The sequence below is a fragment of the Candoia aspera genome, chromosome 7 (genome assembly GCF_035149785.1).
Source record: "Candoia aspera isolate rCanAsp1 chromosome 7, rCanAsp1.hap2, whole genome shotgun sequence".
NCBI lineage: Eukaryota > Metazoa > Chordata > Lepidosauria > Squamata > Boidae > Candoia > Candoia aspera.
This window is the reverse complement of record NC_086159.1, coordinates 23,105,436-23,124,996: the sequence shown is the minus strand read 5'-3', so window position 1 is coordinate 23,124,996 and position 19,561 is coordinate 23,105,436. Positions and strand designations below refer to the sequence as shown.

At 36.8% G+C, this 19,561-nt stretch overlaps 2 protein-coding genes across 2 annotated transcripts in view; one reads left to right on the top strand and one right to left on the bottom strand.

Annotated features, from left to right (window-relative positions):
- The window catches only part of NT5DC3 (5'-nucleotidase domain containing 3), a 30,717-nt gene extending 13,154 nt beyond the window's left edge, over positions 1 to 17,563 (top strand). The window contains exons 4-14 of the mRNA XM_063308725.1: positions 386 to 441; positions 2,899 to 2,989; positions 4,104 to 4,241; positions 5,758 to 5,818; positions 7,471 to 7,573; positions 7,697 to 7,798; positions 8,598 to 8,679; positions 9,785 to 9,871; positions 10,631 to 10,771; positions 11,225 to 11,289; positions 13,608 to 17,563. Coding sequence (XP_063164795.1) covers positions 386 to 441; positions 2,899 to 2,989; positions 4,104 to 4,241; positions 5,758 to 5,818; positions 7,471 to 7,573; positions 7,697 to 7,798; positions 8,598 to 8,679; positions 9,785 to 9,871; positions 10,631 to 10,771; positions 11,225 to 11,289; positions 13,608 to 13,869 — 1,188 coding nt within the window. The 3' untranslated portion in view covers positions 13,870 to 17,563. The remainder of the gene's footprint in view (positions 1 to 385; positions 442 to 2,898; positions 2,990 to 4,103; positions 4,242 to 5,757; positions 5,819 to 7,470; positions 7,574 to 7,696; positions 7,799 to 8,597; positions 8,680 to 9,784; positions 9,872 to 10,630; positions 10,772 to 11,224; positions 11,290 to 13,607) is intronic.
- Positions 17,457 to 19,561, bottom strand: part of STAB2 (stabilin 2) — a 75,292-nt gene continuing 73,187 nt past the window's right edge. The window contains exon 58 of the mRNA XM_063308724.1: positions 17,457 to 19,288. Coding sequence (XP_063164794.1) covers positions 19,238 to 19,288 — 51 coding nt within the window. The 3' untranslated portion in view covers positions 17,457 to 19,237. The remainder of the gene's footprint in view (positions 19,289 to 19,561) is intronic.

The following is a 19,561-nucleotide window of genomic DNA, read 5'->3' as shown; positions in this document are numbered from 1 at the left end:
CCAGGATAACATTTTGGCAGGTGAACTCAAGAACAGTACCCTTTGGTTCTAGATGAAGATGAATGTCCTCGTAAATGGGCGTTTATGATTATGTCCATGGCTCATTTGGCTGCCTCTGACTCTAACATGTTCTATAAAATTAGTAAAGAAGCTTCTCAATGAGCATTAGCCATGGTGGGATTGCTGTTATGCAGCTCTTCTAAGATTTCTGATGATAATATTTAATTGGAGACACTGATTAATTGAAGTATCTATTTAAAATATATAGTAATAATGGTGAAAAAGTTTCTCCGCAATTTAATCAAAATTGTTTTATGTGATTTATAAGTTTGGCCTGTAACTTCAAAATATAAATATAAATAAATAAACTTTGCTTGCTTTAAAGGCATTATTGATGAAGATTGATGCTTTTCATTACATTCAGCTGGGAACTGTATATAGGTGAGTCAGGAAGCATTTTTCTCTGGGCATCTGTAATTCACTATAATAGCAATATAACAGTAGAATGAGCTCCTGCCTTGTTTGACCAATCAAATAATCACTATGCTTTCTATGCAGCGGTTTTGCCTTCACTTTGTTCTTCTGCATTAATGGTGGAACAACCGAGAAAGCCCCATGTAGTCAGTCTTTAACCATTCTTCCCATTACCTCCAAGAAATACAGATTATAGTATTTTAAAAAGACAGGATTTGAAAGTCATCTTTAAATATATGTTTAGGTGTTAGCTAGTAGAAAAGAAAGAACAAAAGATGGCTGGGCTGTATCTTATGAGTAACCAGGCTTACTAAACTGATCCTCTGTTGCAATAAATGTCTGAGTGAGATAATGCTTTTATTGGCTGAACTAGTCAAATCTGTTCTTTAGCTGGAGTGGATTAGCTGGCTAATGTTCTTGCTTCCAGCTGCTAAATTGTACTAGTAGGCTGCTAAAAATATTCCACTGTTCGCAATCTGTTTTAGCATGAATCATCATTCTGTTTGTACTCAACAAAATTCAGGTATAAACACAATGTTAATTCTGTAAACAGTCTTACTGATTTTTCAGTCTGTTCACATCTCTGCAAATGTTTAAAAAAACCTGTTGCATCTCTCTGAAACAATTATCTTCTGTTAGACTACATTCCTGAATTTTAAAAATGGGATGGAACCTAACTATTCCTTGTATTTACTAAATAAAAATTAGTGGAATTCTGTAATGCTAGAGATTCTTTATAACCAAAATAATTTATATTTAATCTACAGTGTTTTATGTATATCCTAGGAAGTATTTGATCAAACTGGTGTGCAAATATGTTTGGACTTTGTTTCCTAATGACTATGGACATCAAAGGTTTAGAGGAATTGAAGACCTGCACAGATGGAAGATGCTAACTGAGAAAGTTATCCTAGCATTTAAAACTTAACATCTTGAACTCTGTTACTTGGAAGTAAACCCACTGAATTCACAGGGACTTAGTTCTATTTAGATATATTTTGGAATGCACTGCATACAGTCTTTGGGCAGTTCCTCATCCAATATACCTTACTGGGGATAAGATTAATTCTCTTTTGCCACTTCGTAATGTCCTTTGGAAAACTTACCAATTAAACAGGATTGGGGGCAGTTTGTAGGCTGAATGTCACCCACAATACTCTTCTTTGTTGAAACTGAAACCCTTGATTTGACAAATTGTCAAATCTTCAAACACTGGTGGCTAATTTCTGATCTGAAACAAAAGCTGTAAAGTGCATTAAGCCGTTGGATAGGCTTAGAGCACCTAAGATAAAACTAGTGGGGTAATGAGAAGCAAAATGATGAGAAACTCCCCCAAATGTGGAAACATTCAGATCCACTTATTTGCACAACATCCTGTTATTGTCCTGTTCCCTTTTGTCTCTGGCCACTGAAAATAATAGTCAAAGAAACTGTGTCTTCCCCAGTGTCAGCCTTCCCAGGTAAACCAGACAGGAAACCTGATCAGATGAGCTGATTCTACTTCATTGTAAGGCTACATTAATAGAATCTTGCAAGTCTGAAAGTAGAAACCTCCCACCCTCCCTATTTACTGCCTGAGTAGTTAGGGTGGGTCCTTCCTAAGTCTCTTTCTCTCGCTGTGGTTACTCTGCTGCGAGGTCCTTTCATCTGATCGTTCCCTAGGCAGCATCTCTCCCCCTCTCCCCATATTCCAAGGCCACCTGCACATTCCATCACACCCAGTGTCAGAAGGTTGTCCTTATTATAGATAATCTTAATTACATTTTACATTTCTGATACTTCTTAATCCAACAGCTGGGAGTATCACTCCTGCTTTCTAATATTATACCTGTCAGCACCTGCCACTGCTAAGGATAATAAGAGTCTGTTATTTTATTTAATATATTTGTGGACTGCTTCCTAAATAAAAGCATCTCAAAGTGGATTATAAAATACGAGCTATTCAACAAAAGCAATAAATAAAAAATATTAACAATTAAAAGGAGGGTGAAAGAAAAACAGTTGCAGAATCAGAAATTGCTCATCTGGCATTCATACAGGGAAGATGTAAGTCAAGAGGGAAGTTTTCAACCGGTGCCTGAAAGATGTCACTGTAGGCTTCTCACAAATTTTGTGGAAGAGAGAATTCTCGAACAGGTGTGTTATCAGAAAGAAAGTTCACCTGTGAATTATGGCAATAGGATATTGCTGTTCTAGGCACATGCAGTAGGACTTTCCCTGATGTTCTCAGTAATCACCAATTTCTGAGGTTTGCTTTGGATGATTTCAGTTTGTCTCAATGAGCAATTCATAGAGAATTTAAAATTATTCTGAATAGTTAGAAGTTAATACATTGTTTACGTCAGGCCAGAGAATTGTATATATACCTGTTGCTGTGTAAGACCTGCTTGGCTTTTGCATTGATGTTACTGCTGTTGTTGCCAGAGGATTGAGTGTTGTGCCAGATGAAGAAGTCATTGCTATGTATGATGGGTCCCATGTGCCCCTGGAACAAATGAGCGACTTCTATGGAAAGGTAAAACTACATGAGCCATTTTCTGTTACATGGAAATTTGAATTCACGTAGGTTTTTCTTCTGCATCTTTTATAGAATGCTAACTTACAACCACTTGTCCCATTGCTTCTATTTTTCTGCAGGGCAAAAATCCCTTCTAGAGGAGATTTTTAAGATTACAAAATTTAAAGCAATAATCTAAAGCACATTTTGAATCCAGGACAAAATCCTTTAAAACAGAAACATAAGTAATGTCTAAAGCAGGAGTCCCCAATTCTTATGGGCTAGTGGCCTCAGTTCAAATTTGTGAGCATGTTTTGGGCACATTCCCCAAGCGTCTCAGAAGGCTTGCTGAGCCATAAAATGGATGCCACAAGAGAGGTGGATTGAATGTCTTGCCCCTTCCAGCAAAATGCTTCCTATCTCCTTTTACTACCTTTATGGGCTGGTGAGCACCAGAACTGTCCGTAGGGGATTTTAAAAAGTTAAGAAGGTGACCATGACTGTGTGATCATAGCCACCATCTTGATTTTTTTGTTCCCCCACCCATGGATGCCAGTGTTGAACACACTTCCCAACAAAGTGGTAGGATGTAGTTGTTTGTTGTTATTTTCTAAGAAAAATTAAAGAGTCTATTTGCAGCCACTTGGGCTTGGAAGTAAAGATCATGCTGGAGACTTTGCTTTGAAGTGACCCAGTTTCCCTGCTTAATTTTTATTTTTTAATGTAAAAAGACAAGTGGGACAGAGCCTGGTGGGTGTCAAGAATAGTACCCAGGGGTGCCTTGGAACCGCTAACCAGCAGATTGGAAGCTTAGGTGTAAACCCTTAAAAAGCTAGCACAACATCTTTCAATAAAAAGAGAATTAGAATAGTTTCAAGAATCCTTCTAAGGACAGCAAAGAAAGAGCCAATTGTATATTCATTGGAGATGCTACCAAAAAATTCTTGTCTTTTATGTCTGCTAATCTGACTGAATTGTAACTGAACCGTTCCAGACTAAGATAAGTTATTGTATATTCATCTTTTTTTCTTTGTTTGTTCCTTGTAGGCTTATTGAAAGCATTAATAACACTTTTTGAAATGTCTGATACTGTTTTATAGCACATACTTGAATCTTGTATGTTTGGTTGCAGAGTTCACAAGGTCACACTATGAAACAGTTCATGGATATCTTTTCCTTGCCCGAGATGACTCTCCTGTCTTGTGTGAATGAGTATTTTCTGAAGAACAACATTGACTATGAGCCGGTTCATCTCTACAAAGATGTGAAGGTATTGGGCTATCCTGGTGTGACAGTCATCCATATAACAAGAGTTTCCCCAGCCTGATGTCCTCTAGATGAGTTGGACTGAAACTCCCATAATACCCATTCAGATTTTTCTTCTTGAATATGATCTTGCTTGCATATTGCACATGATTATTTCTTCACTGCTAACTGTCATAATCCTTCAGGTCTGAAATAGAAAATCTATTACCATAAGAACGATAATATCCATTAAGATAAAACATGGCCCAGAGAAAAATTGATAGCTTGTTTTTCTTGGCTATTGGTTTTAATAAGTATGAAGGATGTTTGTTTCATTCAGATTTAACTCATCTTTAGATGTATTTATTTTCTTGTTGAAAAATCTAGTTACTGTAAACAAGTTTTGGGTCTTTGGAAACAAAGTTCCTGGCTCTCGTGGTTGTAAAAATATCCTTGGAAATGTATGAGCAACATCTAAATAAAAACTTAAAAATGGATCAGAAACCTTGACCAAGGAATTGTGTGTCAGCAGTATGTGGAGAAAGTGCAAAAGGGACAGGGCCACCCTCCTTGCTGCCTTGGACCATCCATTTATGTTTGACCAGACAGACATGCATTTCCTTATGTGCATGAGTTTGGGACTGACTGGCAGATTGGACGGAGAACTCTTGCAGTGGATTGTAGTCTCCCCAGGCTTAATCTGAGAAGCTGGAAGGGGAGACAAATAGACTTGCAGGCATTCAGTACCTAGCTCAGCTTCCTGTGACTAACAGAATGGAATTATTCATAGCAAGCAACTATATATGGCCTTAATTTACATAAATTATTCACCAGAATTCAGTTTCTCTTAAAAAGTGATTCACTTTGGCACAAAACTACATTAAAAGTGATAATCATGGTCTAGCCAATGTTTTTGAGCCTGGCTTGTAGGCACACTATTTTTTAAAATTGTGAGTTCATGAGAGTCATTGTTGTGTAAACACTGTAATTTGAGAAAATTGTTTTCTAATATAAAGTTTTGACTTTGATACGGATATCCTCTTGTCCTGAATGTTGGCTAGGTTTACCCACCATGTGAACCATCATCTGGCTTATTTGATTGTGTGAACCCAGACATTATGGTTTGTAAACCATGGTTTTTACTTGGTGCATGTGAACCAATTGTGGTTTATTCAGGAAAGCACTGTTAAACAATCCATAATTTAATGTAAGGTTGAAACCAATCTATTTTCTATCATAGATAAAGCAAGTAGAGCGGTAGGAAACCGGATGATGATACTACTGATTCACTAATCCCTGAGTGAATAATGGTTTTCTTAGGTAGCTCTCAGTCTTGCTAGCCACAGTTTCTGGAAACCTTCTTTGCTATTACCTTGTCTTGCCATGTTCCCTGCAATTTACTTTATCAGCAACTGAAATAATTATAGAAATTGTGCCATAGGTTGGGGGTTGAAGATACCCTGCTAATTAATTTCCTTGCCCATCAAACATAATTCTTATATAGAGAAATATCTCATTCTCACTTTCATTTTCCCTAACAGGATTCAATCAGAGATGTACACATCAAAGGGATAATGTACCGTGCAATTGAAGCAGATATTGGTGAGCATGAGTGAAATCGTATGAAGATAACACTTTTTCCTCTACTAATGGATGTTTTTTGTAGGTAGCTCACTGACCTTTGAATTACCATGTATTCCAGTTCCACAGAGTGCCAGGCCACCAGCGATAACCCCACTAGTACCTGCAAACCCCTCACATTATTTTTAATTAAAAACGAACTCTCACAGGATTGCCAAGATTTCAGTGTGCTTATAAAACACCTTGCAAGATTCTGGTATGCTTACATGGGATTTTTAGGGTCATAGTGCTAACACTTGTGAAGCTTGGGGCAATTAAAAAAAAATAGGGGGAATCTGAAAAGGTTATCAAACCCTTGCTTCCATAATCCTTCCCTAGAAATAGACACCTTATTTATTTATCAAATTTCGTCACCATCCATCTCCCCCAAAAGAGGGACTCTGGTTCGTTTACAGTAAAGCTAAAAAGATTAAAATACAATAAAAACCAGATATATTACATAACGTATAAATATAAGTATAAAGTATAAAATATATTTGCCTAGTGTGCTTTGGTGTATTGGTGGAAGCTAGACATTTTAGCAAGTTCGATTTCACCTTTGTCCAAAGCTTGCTGGTTGTAGGTCCACTTGTACCTATATTCAGAATTGATTTCTGTAAGAGGTCCTGCATTGGTAGTGAACAAATTCTGTAATCTTTTCATGATAGGCAATAGCTGAAACAAATTTCTTTCTGTTGTGATGCAAATGTGGCAAACCCAAAGTGAATAATGTTGCAATTCAACTTACATGCAAGTGTATTCATATGAAGATGCTTAGATACTTAAGAATTTTAAAATCTTGGCACATGAAGTGTTCTTTAAAATGTTTAGATCATTCAGAAATGTCACACATTATGCCAGAGTATAGAAAAGTCTGTGCTTGCAGGCTAGTATATTTATACATGTTTAATTATTAGGAACAGCTCCTCCTGAGATGCTCACAAACTTATATTTTGATGAAGCTTAAGTTCTTTAAGATTTGTTCTGAAACCAATTTTCTGTGCCAGGTCAGAACCTTGGGGCTTTCTGAATATGTCTCAGAAATCTTATGATCAGACCATCTTTCATCAATGATTAATTGTACTTTTTACACTATCATCAGTTCATCTGGCATGGTGCATCTAGGCAGTTTTCTTAAGAACTGACTTTTGCTTATAGGAACCAGTCTGAAAAAAAAGGGAAGGTAATGCCAAATAAAAGATCAAATTCTACATGCAGTGATGCCAGTTTCCATAAAAAGACCCTACTGTATTTCCATGCATTGGTTCATATGTCTGCAATGTCTGTAATCCAGTCAGCCACCATCAAGGTCATATACTGTTGCCATGCTTCAGCGTGTGAACTAAAAGTCTCCAGAGTTGTGGCAACTATGTGGAGCATTCCCACAGGTACAGGCTCTTCAATACTAATGTTTGTGTTAAGTAGCTGTAATAACAGTTAAACATTTAGTCTATGGGTCGGCTGTTCTTTTTATTGCAGATTTTTCTTCAAAGGACCTCCAAGACTGCTTGATTTAGTGGTAAAGCTGTATTTGGGGTGACATGACTTATGCAAAAAAAGAGAAGATTTTGCTGTAAATATTCAGTTAGAACTGTTTATGATTTTTTTTTCTTATCCTGTTCTCTAACTTCTAGAGAAATACATTTGTTATGCTGAGCAGACACGTGCTGTGTTAGCAAAGCTGGCAGCTCACGGAAAGAAGATGTTCCTGATCACAAATAGTCCTAGCAGCTTTGTGTAGGTGGTTTCTTTGAACATAACCCATCAAAAACTTCATCTTAATGTTAACTGTTGATTGTCACTTTTTAAAATTCAGACTAGTTATGCTTGTGCTACTCAATGTTGGTTTACTTTCTGTAGGGACAGAGGCATGAAGTACATAGTTGGAAAAGATTGGAGAGATCTCTTTGATGTAGTCATTGTCCAGGCGGAGAAACCAAATTTTTTCAATGATAAGAGAAGGTGAGTTCCTTCTTGCTGAATTATGAATATCTAATGTATCAAGGCCCAACCATCTGTAAGATGGCCTTTGTCATGATGAACTTGCTCAGGCATTGGAGTATGCCGGAGAAACCCTTCTGAAAATGTGCTATCACCCGAGAAGTGCTTATCCTGCACTGCCCCCAGGCTCAAAAGTTGCATTTGAGCTGCTATGCTCTCTGCCTTTAGAAGAGTAGCTGAGATATATCTGTTGCCAATTCTTTAAAATACTTTTATTTATATTTTTATCTGCCTGATTGTATATGTTTGAATCAATATATTTTTTGTGTGTGTTTTCACTGTAAACCATCTTGAATGTTCTCTCGGAAATGAAAGGCAGCATATAAATAAAGAAACCCACTCTGCAATTTATTTGTGTTGCCTGTGAAGTGTCATATGGCATACTAGGACAGGAGCTGGAGAAGTTTATGGTTCTGCTAGAGAGTCAGTCCTGATTGAACCTCCAGCGCAGTATTGCTGCGTAACTCAATGTGATAGGTTAGGGACAAAGCAAGGCAAATGCATGAGAAGAGAAGGGGGAGGGCTGCTTGTTAACATTGTTCTAGTTAGAAGTGGTGGCTAAATGCAGAAATATTTACTTCCCATGTCTACTTTTTCTTCAGCTTAATCTCATCAGAAAACTGCAGATCTCTGGTTTTCCTAGATTGCTGTTTTGGCAACTATGCATAAAAGTTTTTCAGTATCTGTGATTTTATTTTTCTAGTGGTGTCTCTTTACAACTGCTAGTGCTTGATTATTTTTCTCTCTCTCTCTTTTTTAGACCTTTCCGTAAAGTGAATGAAAGGGGTGTTTTACTTTGGGACAAAATTCATGAATTGCAGAAAGGCCAGATTTACAAGCAGGTATTTTTTGTTGTATCAAACATTTACGTGTACTTTCAAACCACTTAACCATCATGCTAAAGTAAAACAGGAAATCCAAACAATTAAAACAATGATTATTTCATATTTGTATGTACTTTATATTGTAATATACAATCTTATTTATGCCATATTGTTACAATAAATATGTTGACTAGATATTTATGTGTGTTTGTGAAACATAAAGGCAAAAGAGATAGCAGTGCATCAGATCAGAGATGAGATATTTGGGTTCAAATCTCTGGTCAGTTGTGAATGTTCTTGGTAAGCTTGGATAAACCATTCTACTTCCATTCCCCATCAGATTGGACTTTACTTGCTGCTGCTAAAGTAGATCCTTCACTTTAAATTTTAACAGTATTGATCATGGGGAAAGGGCTGTAGCTCAGTGATTGAACTCTGTTACCTTAAAAAGGGTTCTTGTTCAGACCTTGTGTTCTCCTGGTAGGATTGGGGAAGTCTTCTGTCTGAATACTGTTCAACACTACTAGTTACTCACTTTAATGAATACTGAGATTATTGATCGGATTTGCTGCACTGTATCTTCCTGTGTTTGACCTTGAATTGTGATATAATGGTCTGTAAATTGAAACATTAGTAATGCTTGATGAAAGCTTGAATAACTCAAACTGAGTCAGTTGCTTTCATTTTTAAGTCATAGATTTGGTCTTTGACATTGCCATAGGATCAGTCTCTGAAATTCCTATTCAAGGGTCTGGAAAAGACCAGGAAAGCTGATGAATTTGTATTCTAGACTGACTTTCATGAATTGCATGTGCAAGACAAAATAGCCCAAAATATTAGTCTTGTTGGTCTAGACAACGGCTATACTTCTCACCTTCTCCTCTCCCCAAAATTGATCTTAAAAATATTCCTTAAAGCATTACTTAAAGGGGAGAAGCTTAATTTAGGCAAGCTTACCAATAACACCACCACCACCACCATACATTTAATCCAGAGGTAGTATATTAGAGGACATTTTGCATTAATGAAAACATTTAAATCAGATTTCTAGATTAACAGTAACAAAATTTTGTGGGTAATCCATAATGTTTACCACTTCCCTTCCCCCAACTCTTCCTTTTAGGGTAACTTGTATGAATTTCTGAAACTGACTGGTTGGCGAGGTTCCAAAGTCTTGTATTTTGGTGATCATATTTACAGTGATCTAGCTGTAAGTACTTTCTTCTCTGTGTAGTTTTTTTTAATGAATCTTGTATGGTCCAGAGAAATGAGCTATATATTACGAAATTAATTAAAGTAGAGGGCTACTTTAAAAATAAGAAAGGGCAAAGGACCATGTTTCTGCAACAAAAGTGGGAAACAGTCATGGGTAGGATTAATCTGCTCTTCAGAAAAGCATAAGGCTTCTTACCTCACCTATGAATATTTTTTGAGTTTGTTTTGTTCAGCTTTCAACAGCCTGTTTCTTCCAGGTAGCAGTCACTTTCTGACTGCAATAATAATTGAAATAGAGCTCAGAGTTCCTAGCTTATAACTTCCCCTGGTTCTGCCTCTGCAGATTATAATGACTGTTTTTATATTGTTAAAAATTGCTAACTAACTTATTGGAACAGAAAAACATCTTCTTGTTCCATTTAATGTAGATCCTGTTAATATTTTACCATTTTCTGATCTTATACTCCTTTCTCTAATTTACTGCCCGTTTCTTCTGACCAAGCAATATCTGATCAGCTATGCTTTATTTATTTACCCCTTGCCCTGAGGTCTGGTTACCTGGTTTAGAATGGGTTTGGTTTTTTTAACTGACACTTTTAATTATACGCATGACAGTATAACTGAGACGCATGGAATTGCTGCTTATGTAAAAGTATGGATATCTTCAGATGGCATCTAACCTGAAAGAATAGAAAGTATGCTGTAAGTGAAATTAACTCGTTTTTCTTTCTTGCAATCTTGGTTGGCAAAAAAGGATTTGACCTTAAAACACGGCTGGCGAACAGGGGCAATTATTCCAGAATTACGAAGAGAGATTAAGATCATGAATACAGAGCGATACATTCAGACTATGACATGGCTACAAACCCTCACCGGATTACTGGAACACATGCAGGTTTGTTCTGTACTTTTTGGCAATCTTTTCATCCCCATCTCCAAATTTTTCCATTGCTCATATTGCAAATAAAAATACACAGAACAGAAACCATCAGAACTGATGCATGTAAACTCTAGGTGGAATAGAGAGGAGATTAAGATCTTCTCTCCAATTGTCCTCCCAACCACTTAATAATTATGTGGACATTTTCCTAATGTTCTTTTGCACTGATAATGATGATAATGCAGTTCAAACTATTGTCTGAAATCACAATGCTGGTATTAAAATGCAAACGTACATTCATATTACTTTTACTGTGTGCTGATGAGAGAGTTTGTTTTTTTTTAATAAAACCTGTCTTGATGTTTCTTGTTCAATCTGCACTGCCCATCTGTTATATTTCTAATTGTGTGCAAATGTGGTCTCTTTTAAAACTTGCAAATTTCTATGTCCTTATTGTTGTCATTTCAGATTCACAAGAATCCTGACTGTCAGATGATACTACACGAGTGGAAAAAGGAAAGAAAGGAAATGCGGTAAACATTAAAATTGGATACCATACGTATTCATGTATAAGTCCATCCAAGGATAAGCCAAACCCAATTTTTGGGGTGTATTTTGGCATTTAAAATTCTCAGGTTATCGTGAGTATATACGGTACTTACTCTAAGTTTTAAAAAATTGACCCCATACATTAATTTATAGTAAAATAAGACTAATCCTTACTTGCTTCATTTTCCTAATAACTTTGTTAGTAGCAATAAATAATTTAGCAGGGAATTCAGCTCCATTGAATTCTGAATGTCTACTCTTAGAAAAATGATAGCATTTTTAATTTTAGTGCTATCTCTTGAAACCTTAATTATAAGACTGCACAAATGTGTTGATGTGGTGTAAGTAATAACCACCCAGATTGTGGAGCTTGCTTGCAGAGTGAGTCTGTCTGTCTGTCTGTCTGTCTATTCAAGATTTATGAGGCCACGCAACTCAAACAGTGTGACTCTGGGCATGCTACAGCATAAACACACAATAAATCAGATGTGTCTGTCTTCTGGCCATATCTATCTCCATCTCACTTGCCACATAGCTCATCTACCGTTGATAGGTGACTGACCATTGAGTATAGTTTCGCATTAGGTTACATCATGCTTTTCCTTATGAGAAATAATTCATCATGTCACAGAGTGAGAGATGAAATTAAGCCAACATAGTGTTTGTTGTTGTTTATTCGTTTAGTCACTTCCGACTCTTCATGACTTCATGGACCAGCCCACGCCAGAGCTTCCTGTCTGTCGTCAACACCCCCAGCTCCCCCAGGGACAAGTCCATCACCTCTAGAATATCATCCATCCATCTTGCCCTTGGTCGGCCCCTCTTCCTTTTGCCTTCCACTCTCCCTAGCATCAACATCTTCTCCAGGCTGTCCTGTCTTCTCATTATGTGGCCAAAGTATTTCAGTTTTGCCTTTAATATCATTCCCTCAAGTGAGCAGTCTGGCTTTATTTCCTGGAGGATGGACTGGTTTGATCTTCTTGCAGTCCAAGGCACTCTCAGAATTTTCCTCCAACACCACAGTTCCAAAGCATCTATCTTCCTTCTCTCAGCCTTCCTTATGGTCCAGCTCTCGCAGCCATATGTTACTACGGGGAACACCATTGCTTTAACTATGCGGGCCTTTGTTGTCAGTGTGATGTCTCTGAACTATTTTATCGAGATTTGTCATTGCTCTTCTCCTAAGGATTAAGTGTCTTCTGATTTCCTGACTGCAGTCAGCATCTTTGCACCTAGGAATACAAAGTCTTTCACTGCTTCTACATTTTCTCCCTCTATTTGCCAGTTATCAATCAAGCTGGTTGCCATAATCTTGGTTTTGTTGAGGTTTAGCTGCAAGCCAACTTTTGCACTTTCTTCTTTCACCTTCATCATAAGGCTCCTTAGTTCCTCTTCACTTTCAGCCATCAAAGTGGTATCATCTGCATATCTGAGATTGTTAATGTTTCTTCCAGAGATTTTAACTCCAGCCTTGGATTCCTCAAGCCCAGCTTGTCTTATGATGTGTTCTGCGTACAAGTTGAATAGGTAGGGTGAGAGTATACAGCCCTGCCGTACTCCTTTCCCAATCTTAAACCAGTCCGTTGTTCCGTGGTCTGTTCTTACTGTTGCTGCTTGGTCGTTATACAGATTCTTCAGGAGGCAGACAAGGTGACTTGGTATCCCCATGCCGCTAAGAACTTGCCACAATTTGTTATGGTCCACGCAGTCAAAGGCTTTAGAATAGTCAATAAAACAGAAGTAGATGTTTTTCTGAAACTCCCTGGCTTTTTCCATTATCCATCAGATATTGGCAATTTGGTCTCTAGTTCCTCTGCCTTTTCTAAACCCAGCTTGTACATCTGGCAATTCTCGCTCCATGAAGTGCTGAAGTCTACCTTGCAGGATCTTGCGCATTACCTTACTGGCATGTGAAATGACAACATAGTGTAGGTCAGGGTTAAAGTTTCAAATCCACATTCAGCTATGGAATTCACTTAATTATTTCGGACCCCCTCTCTTAGCCCAAACTACCTCAGAGGGTGGTGGTTGTGGGGAAAAAAATAAGGACAGACCCCACGTCTGCCACATTAAATTCCCCACAGAAACGTGGGTCATAAATAGAAAGATGATAAAAAGTATATATTTTTCCCCTTTCTCAGGCTGTCTTTCTTCAATGGACAGCTTCGATTTTGAGGGCCTTTTCGGTATAAAAACAAATTTGTCTTAAACATGCCAAATATGTCTGGTCCAAAACGAGTCTTTCATGGTATGTAATGCACTGACAGTTCTAAATGTTGTTGTTGTTGTTTTTCCTTATCAGAGAAATGACCAGGAATTTCTTCAACTCTCAGTTTGGAAGCTTATTCAGGACAGACCAAAACCCCACCTATTTCTTAAGGCGCTTGTCTCGCTTTGCTGATATTTACATGGCATCGCTGAGTTGCCTGTTGAACTATGACCATGATTACACATTCTATCCGCGAAGGACTCCTTTGCAGCATGAACTCCCAATGTGGTCTGACCAGCTGTGCACTGGTACGTTCAGAATACCATTTCTGCAAGAGATGATTCAAATCAAATAAACCCCTCTCCCATTTTTTTGTAATGTAATGGTTACCATATTACTGTCTCGGTAAAGAATATTTATTGTAGGAGCAGTTTTCTCTATGGTAATTGGCTCTTGCTGTACATGCTATAGTGCAAATGTATCTACAGGTAGTCCTCAACCTATAACCATGATTGGGACCGGAATTTCCATTATAAATCATTGCGGTTGTAAGTCACGTCACCATGTGAACGGACCCGATTTTATGAACATTTTTTTCTGATGGTTGTTAAGTGAATCACTGTGGTCATTAAGCAAATCCAACTTCCCCAATGAGCATTTTTTGCCAGAAAATGGCAAAAAACATTGCAAAACACAATCACGTGATCCCTGGACACTGCGACCGGTCATAAATGCAAGCTGGTTGCCAAGCACCCAAAATGTGACCATGTGACTTCAGGGTGGTGGTGCAATGTTTTGCAATGCTCAGAAGTGCTTTACAGGCCATAAAACACCCATTCCAAGGCTGTCGTAACTTTGGACTGTCATTAAATGAACGGTCGTAAGTTGAGGACTAGCTGTATTTAGCTGCTCTCTTATTTTTTCTAGTTGATGAAACTATGGTTGCACTAAGAACTGATTCCTCCAGTTGAATATTTGCTGGGATGGAAAATTATTTGCACATAAATGTACATATAGCTTTCAATATCTGTAATATTCATCTTATGTACCCTAACCAGATGGTCATTGTTTAGAATTTGGGCATGATTTAAATCCCCATTCAGATTAGCTAAAAGCATAGCTACTGTTCTACTTTATGGGGAATGTAAAATCTCTACAAGCTTTCAAACCCATGCAGGGCTGGGTAACTTCACATTTGCTATTTTTTTAATCAGATAATTGGAAGATAGTTTTTAGTGGATGGCAGACTTAAATCCATGCAGGGCTCACCCAATTTTTTCACAGACTGCTTGTGTTTTCCTCAGACAGCCAGGAAAAGCTTCAAGTAGAAAACCAGATTGCACTGCTTGCACTGAGCTGATCTGAGTTTTTGTCATACAGATTTCCAGCCAGTGAAAATTGACAGAATAGTGACAAAAAGTTGGCTGTAGAAACACTACAAAAGCATCACAAATGTAGAAACAGAAAAATGCATCTAAAGTGTGTTCAAAGTGAACATTTTTATAATATGTAACAGATCTGTATGAAGAATTAATGGAAGATATGGACATAGAGTAAAGCCTTATAGCACTGGACACTTTAGTAGAATGTCATCATGTACTTTGTCTCAGACATGTATTTTACATACTGAGGCTGCAATCCTACGCTCACTTTCCTGGGAATAAGTTTCATTGAACGCAATAATATTTTAGGAGATGTCTAATAGTGTTATTGGCTTGTCTTCATGGTAAGAGCGAAACAGTCACAATTTTAAAGTTCTCTTCCAGGATGATAAAAAAAAGAAAGCTTTTCTTTCATTTTTTATTCTTATTTTATTCTTATTATGGAAGTGAGGCTATGAATTTAAAGGGCAAATAGGCTAAATGTTCATGGGTTTCAAGTCAGTTCTAAATGTGCTTACTGAGCAGTAAGTCCCACTGCTTTTAACAGGACTTCAACTGGTATCTATTATATTCATTTCTTTGGTTCAATGGTCAAACAAATTATGTATTAACTTACTGTAAATACTTAAGCACATTACGTATTAATGTGCTCTTGAGCACATCAATAAAACCTTAAATAGCAACACTATTTCTATGCTGATAATGGAACAGTAATATAGCAAGAACTTTGACTTAATAGTCCCCTTGCTAGTAAGCTGCTTCAACTAATGGAACAACACAAACTTTTTTTAAAAGCTGTTTTGATAGCCCATAAAAATCTAAATGTTAGAAGTTGGTAGTTAATATGCCAGTTTAAATCTAAACAGTAAAGTGGTATAGTAACTGTTGTCTGGTTACTAAAGAAATTATTCAATCCTAAAACGGTTTAATTTGCAATTCCAGTTGTTTCTAAACATGCTGGAAGTTTCTAAAATGCTTAAAGGAGTAGAGTACAATTTTCATGGGCATTGCAGTTCATCTATTTTGATCACCTTGAAATACTACATTCCTTAAAATATTTACAAAAACTTCATGTATTTTATGAAGATAGATAATGTGATAGAAAATATAGCCAGAACTTATTCTTACATTTATTTTTAGGAAATAATTTGGCTCCCCAAATGCCGCTTAGGTAAATATTATGTGTTACTAAAGTTTCTAAAAAGCATTTCTATATAAGAATTTGCAACTGCATGGATAGTATACTTTTACATTCTGTGTTGTGTAATTTAAGAACAATTAGCTTTTGGTCCCAAATACATTTCTTGAAACAGACTTTCAAGATGGGTGAACATACCTCCTGATTCTCCCTTTGCTTTGAAAACTATGGTTTTGGAGCTAAATCCCTAAACAATTAACCCTTAAGAGAAGAACTGGTCTTAACTGCATTTCTGCTACAATTGCAGCTCTTGTGCCCACCTGTTTGGTGGTCATGTCATAAGGGTCTACTGTACTGCAGTACTAAGCCAAATTTGCAGAAGGTGCTGATATTGTGAAAGATGAATGAATCCACACTTAGTGTGAGGATTCATTTTTTTAATAGGTTTTTCATAGAGATTCAACCATCCAAACCATACTCCCCCAAAGCTCCATTTTCACATGGAAGATTTTCATGGATTGTCCCCACCTTCTTGATACCTTCTGTTAAATTCCCTGATTATTTTGTTTATGGAGGCACTTGGGCTCATCATACAGTGCTGCTGCAGCGTTGCGCAATGTAGACATAGAAATATATTGATGTTGAATGCATGATTTTGATTGACTTATCTTAAGGCCCTTTGTTGCAGAGAATACTAACAGGCTGAATCATTACCCAAACAGCATCAATATAGTTTGCCTTCTTATTTTGTTGCCTAACTGTTTCAACTAAAAATAGAAAGCTAAATGGAAAATCCAAAGGACAGAATTATGTGGCACAGACTGGTAGTTCATAGGTTGACATTATTTGAACAGCATGTATCAGTCCTCCTGGCTCTTCTGGATGATATTTGTTCACAATATTAAAAGTCAAATTAACATACATTTTGAAAATCAGGCATAGTGTAAAATCTTCTGGAGCTTAGCTGTTCTTACTAGCATATGCTATCAAGTCCTGTGAACCTAGTAATTGTGAGCGTTTCTGCTCAACACACTAACCATTCTGAGATCTGCTTTGAAAAAGGGTGGTTTTACTGCAGAATAAAACTTTATTTCTTTGTATGAAGTACATTCTTTGGTCCTAACTGCTGCTATGGTTTTTTTATGACATATATTGTAAAAATGTTGTGCATGAAAAGTGACTATGGAGAGCCTTGCATTTGCAGCTACAAAATATTTTAAGAGAATGTTATGAATATTAATTTCAATATTGGTGTCCTTATTCTGATGTAATTTTGAACTTTTGAAGTTTAAATTCTAAAACTTCTCACTTGCAATTACCTTGCTTATTGTGGACTTTTGTCAGTATGCTTTATCTGAATACCAAAAGCAAGACAAGTTCATTTCTCAAGACTTTGAAGACAACAAGGAAAACAACTGATCCTTAAGCTGGAACGTCTTATTGGAAAAATATTTTCATACATACAAAAATACCTTTCTAATAATACAGCATTGTTAACTTAAAAACCAATAAATATTTTACTAGAGACATTTACTGTAATTATCATGGAAGCCAATGCACGGGTTTGAAGTATAAAGTTGGTGTGTGGCAGGGAAGGGAAAGAATTTCTTCAGTGGAAACATGCATTGTGTATTTGAAGGTGGGGAATATATAAATCGAGCTTATAGCTGATGGTTTTGGTACTTAGGCTCTATTTCAGTTGCAGTACAGGAATGAAGTAGCAAGAGTAAATATTAGTTAATCATACAAATATTAGTAAAAAAAAAAATCTATGTAGAGTGGATGCAGACATGCTTCTTTAGATTACTGTTCTGAAATATGAGCTGTTATGAACATCTTTCATGTTTTGGATTCTCTTACCAATGCCGCTAATGTATTTTTATGTTATCTAAAATAAGTTGTTAATGTGAGCATGATGGACCAGACTCTTCTCAAAGCTTGTGAAAAAAGCCTTTGAAGTAGTTAGTAGCTGTTGGGAAAAGACACTACTCTCCTTAGTAGCACAGCGTAGTAATTTTGTTTAATATCATAAAATATTATTTAAACATGGCAAGAAAAAACCTTGCTGAGTTTTGGATTTGTTGGAAGTATATGAACTGCTTCCATTCATAAATGTATTATACATAAAGGTGATAACTAGAGCAAGTAGATGAATTTGTCTGCCTTGGGAGAATGGAGGAATGCTAAGTAGGTACTAGCAAGTACATAATCGCTAGTAGAAAGGTAGTGAGAATCTGTGGCCTACTGCAAGAAAGTAATATTTGTCAGAAGAAGCAATAATGGTTGTGAATACTTGCATGTTTCTGTTTACTCTGTCATATGGAACTGAGTATTCTCCTATGACAGGAGAAAGGTTATATTTGTGTGGTAAAACAAGAACATAGAGGAGGAATGAATGGGGATTGAATACAAAATGAGTATATTGAGGTGGTTTAACCATGCAGAGAGAATGAACAAGGATCTAATTGCAAAGAAGTAGTAGTAGTAGTCATGGTCCTCGTTATATCCTCAAAAAGAGGTGAAAAGTTAAAAAGAATTAGACATACTATATGAATTAGTGTACTGTATGGGTGTGGTGGAAGCAAGGATGATTTGCACGGTCGTATGGATGTTTGTAGAAGCATGTAAAATCTTTCTACTCAAATCTCTCATAAAATCTTACAGTTAAGATTATACAATTATAAAACACAACCTTTAATACTTTCAGAGCAGCTTGTCCAACCTCCCTGCTATTTGCTTGGATAGTCCGGTGTTACAAATCGTTTTATTGCAAAGTATTGTTTAATTAAAAAACAAACAAACTAGAAATCGTAATGCTCTCTGCTCGTGTAATATGTAATAAGTCGTTTTAAAAAGTTTAGAGTTTTTTAAAAAGAAGAGCAGAATATCTGTGTATCGTTCCTCTAACGGCAAGTTTGGAGCATCCCAAACAGCATATATCTGTCCCAATTTTTTACAAAATAAAATGCTATTCTGTAACAGTTACTTCTGGAGCACATGGAAAAAAGAGCAAAACAAGGAAAATAGTATCTTGATAATAGGATCTGTATAACTACAATGACAGAATTAGTTTCTAAGGAAATTAAGCTACATTCAGTTTCGTTAGGAATTTTGTACGTTCTTCAATGGCCCTTCCCTGAACCAGGTGTGTTGTCTTGTATCTTCACTGTCCAGTAGGAAAACTGTTTGTCCCGGTGAAGATGTCAGAAATCATGGGGGGAATCACTGCTCACCAACTGTTGCTCATCGGAAATCTGTTTTTTTAAAAAGTTTGTAGTCAGCATTTATAAATGCTCTAATATTGATTGGCAAAATAGTTGGCAATATATTACAAATGAAAGAACAGAGAGGTTACTGTCACTCTAAAAACGTTTTTAATTAGTGCTCTCAAAGACTTGATTAAGCAGTCAAGTTCTTGCCTGCTTCAAAAACACAGCCTGGAAAGAGGCCAGATGTACCTGCCTCTTATCCATGGGGCCACTGCTGAGAAGTCCCTAGCAGTATGCAGAGCAGGGTAGAGTGAAAGA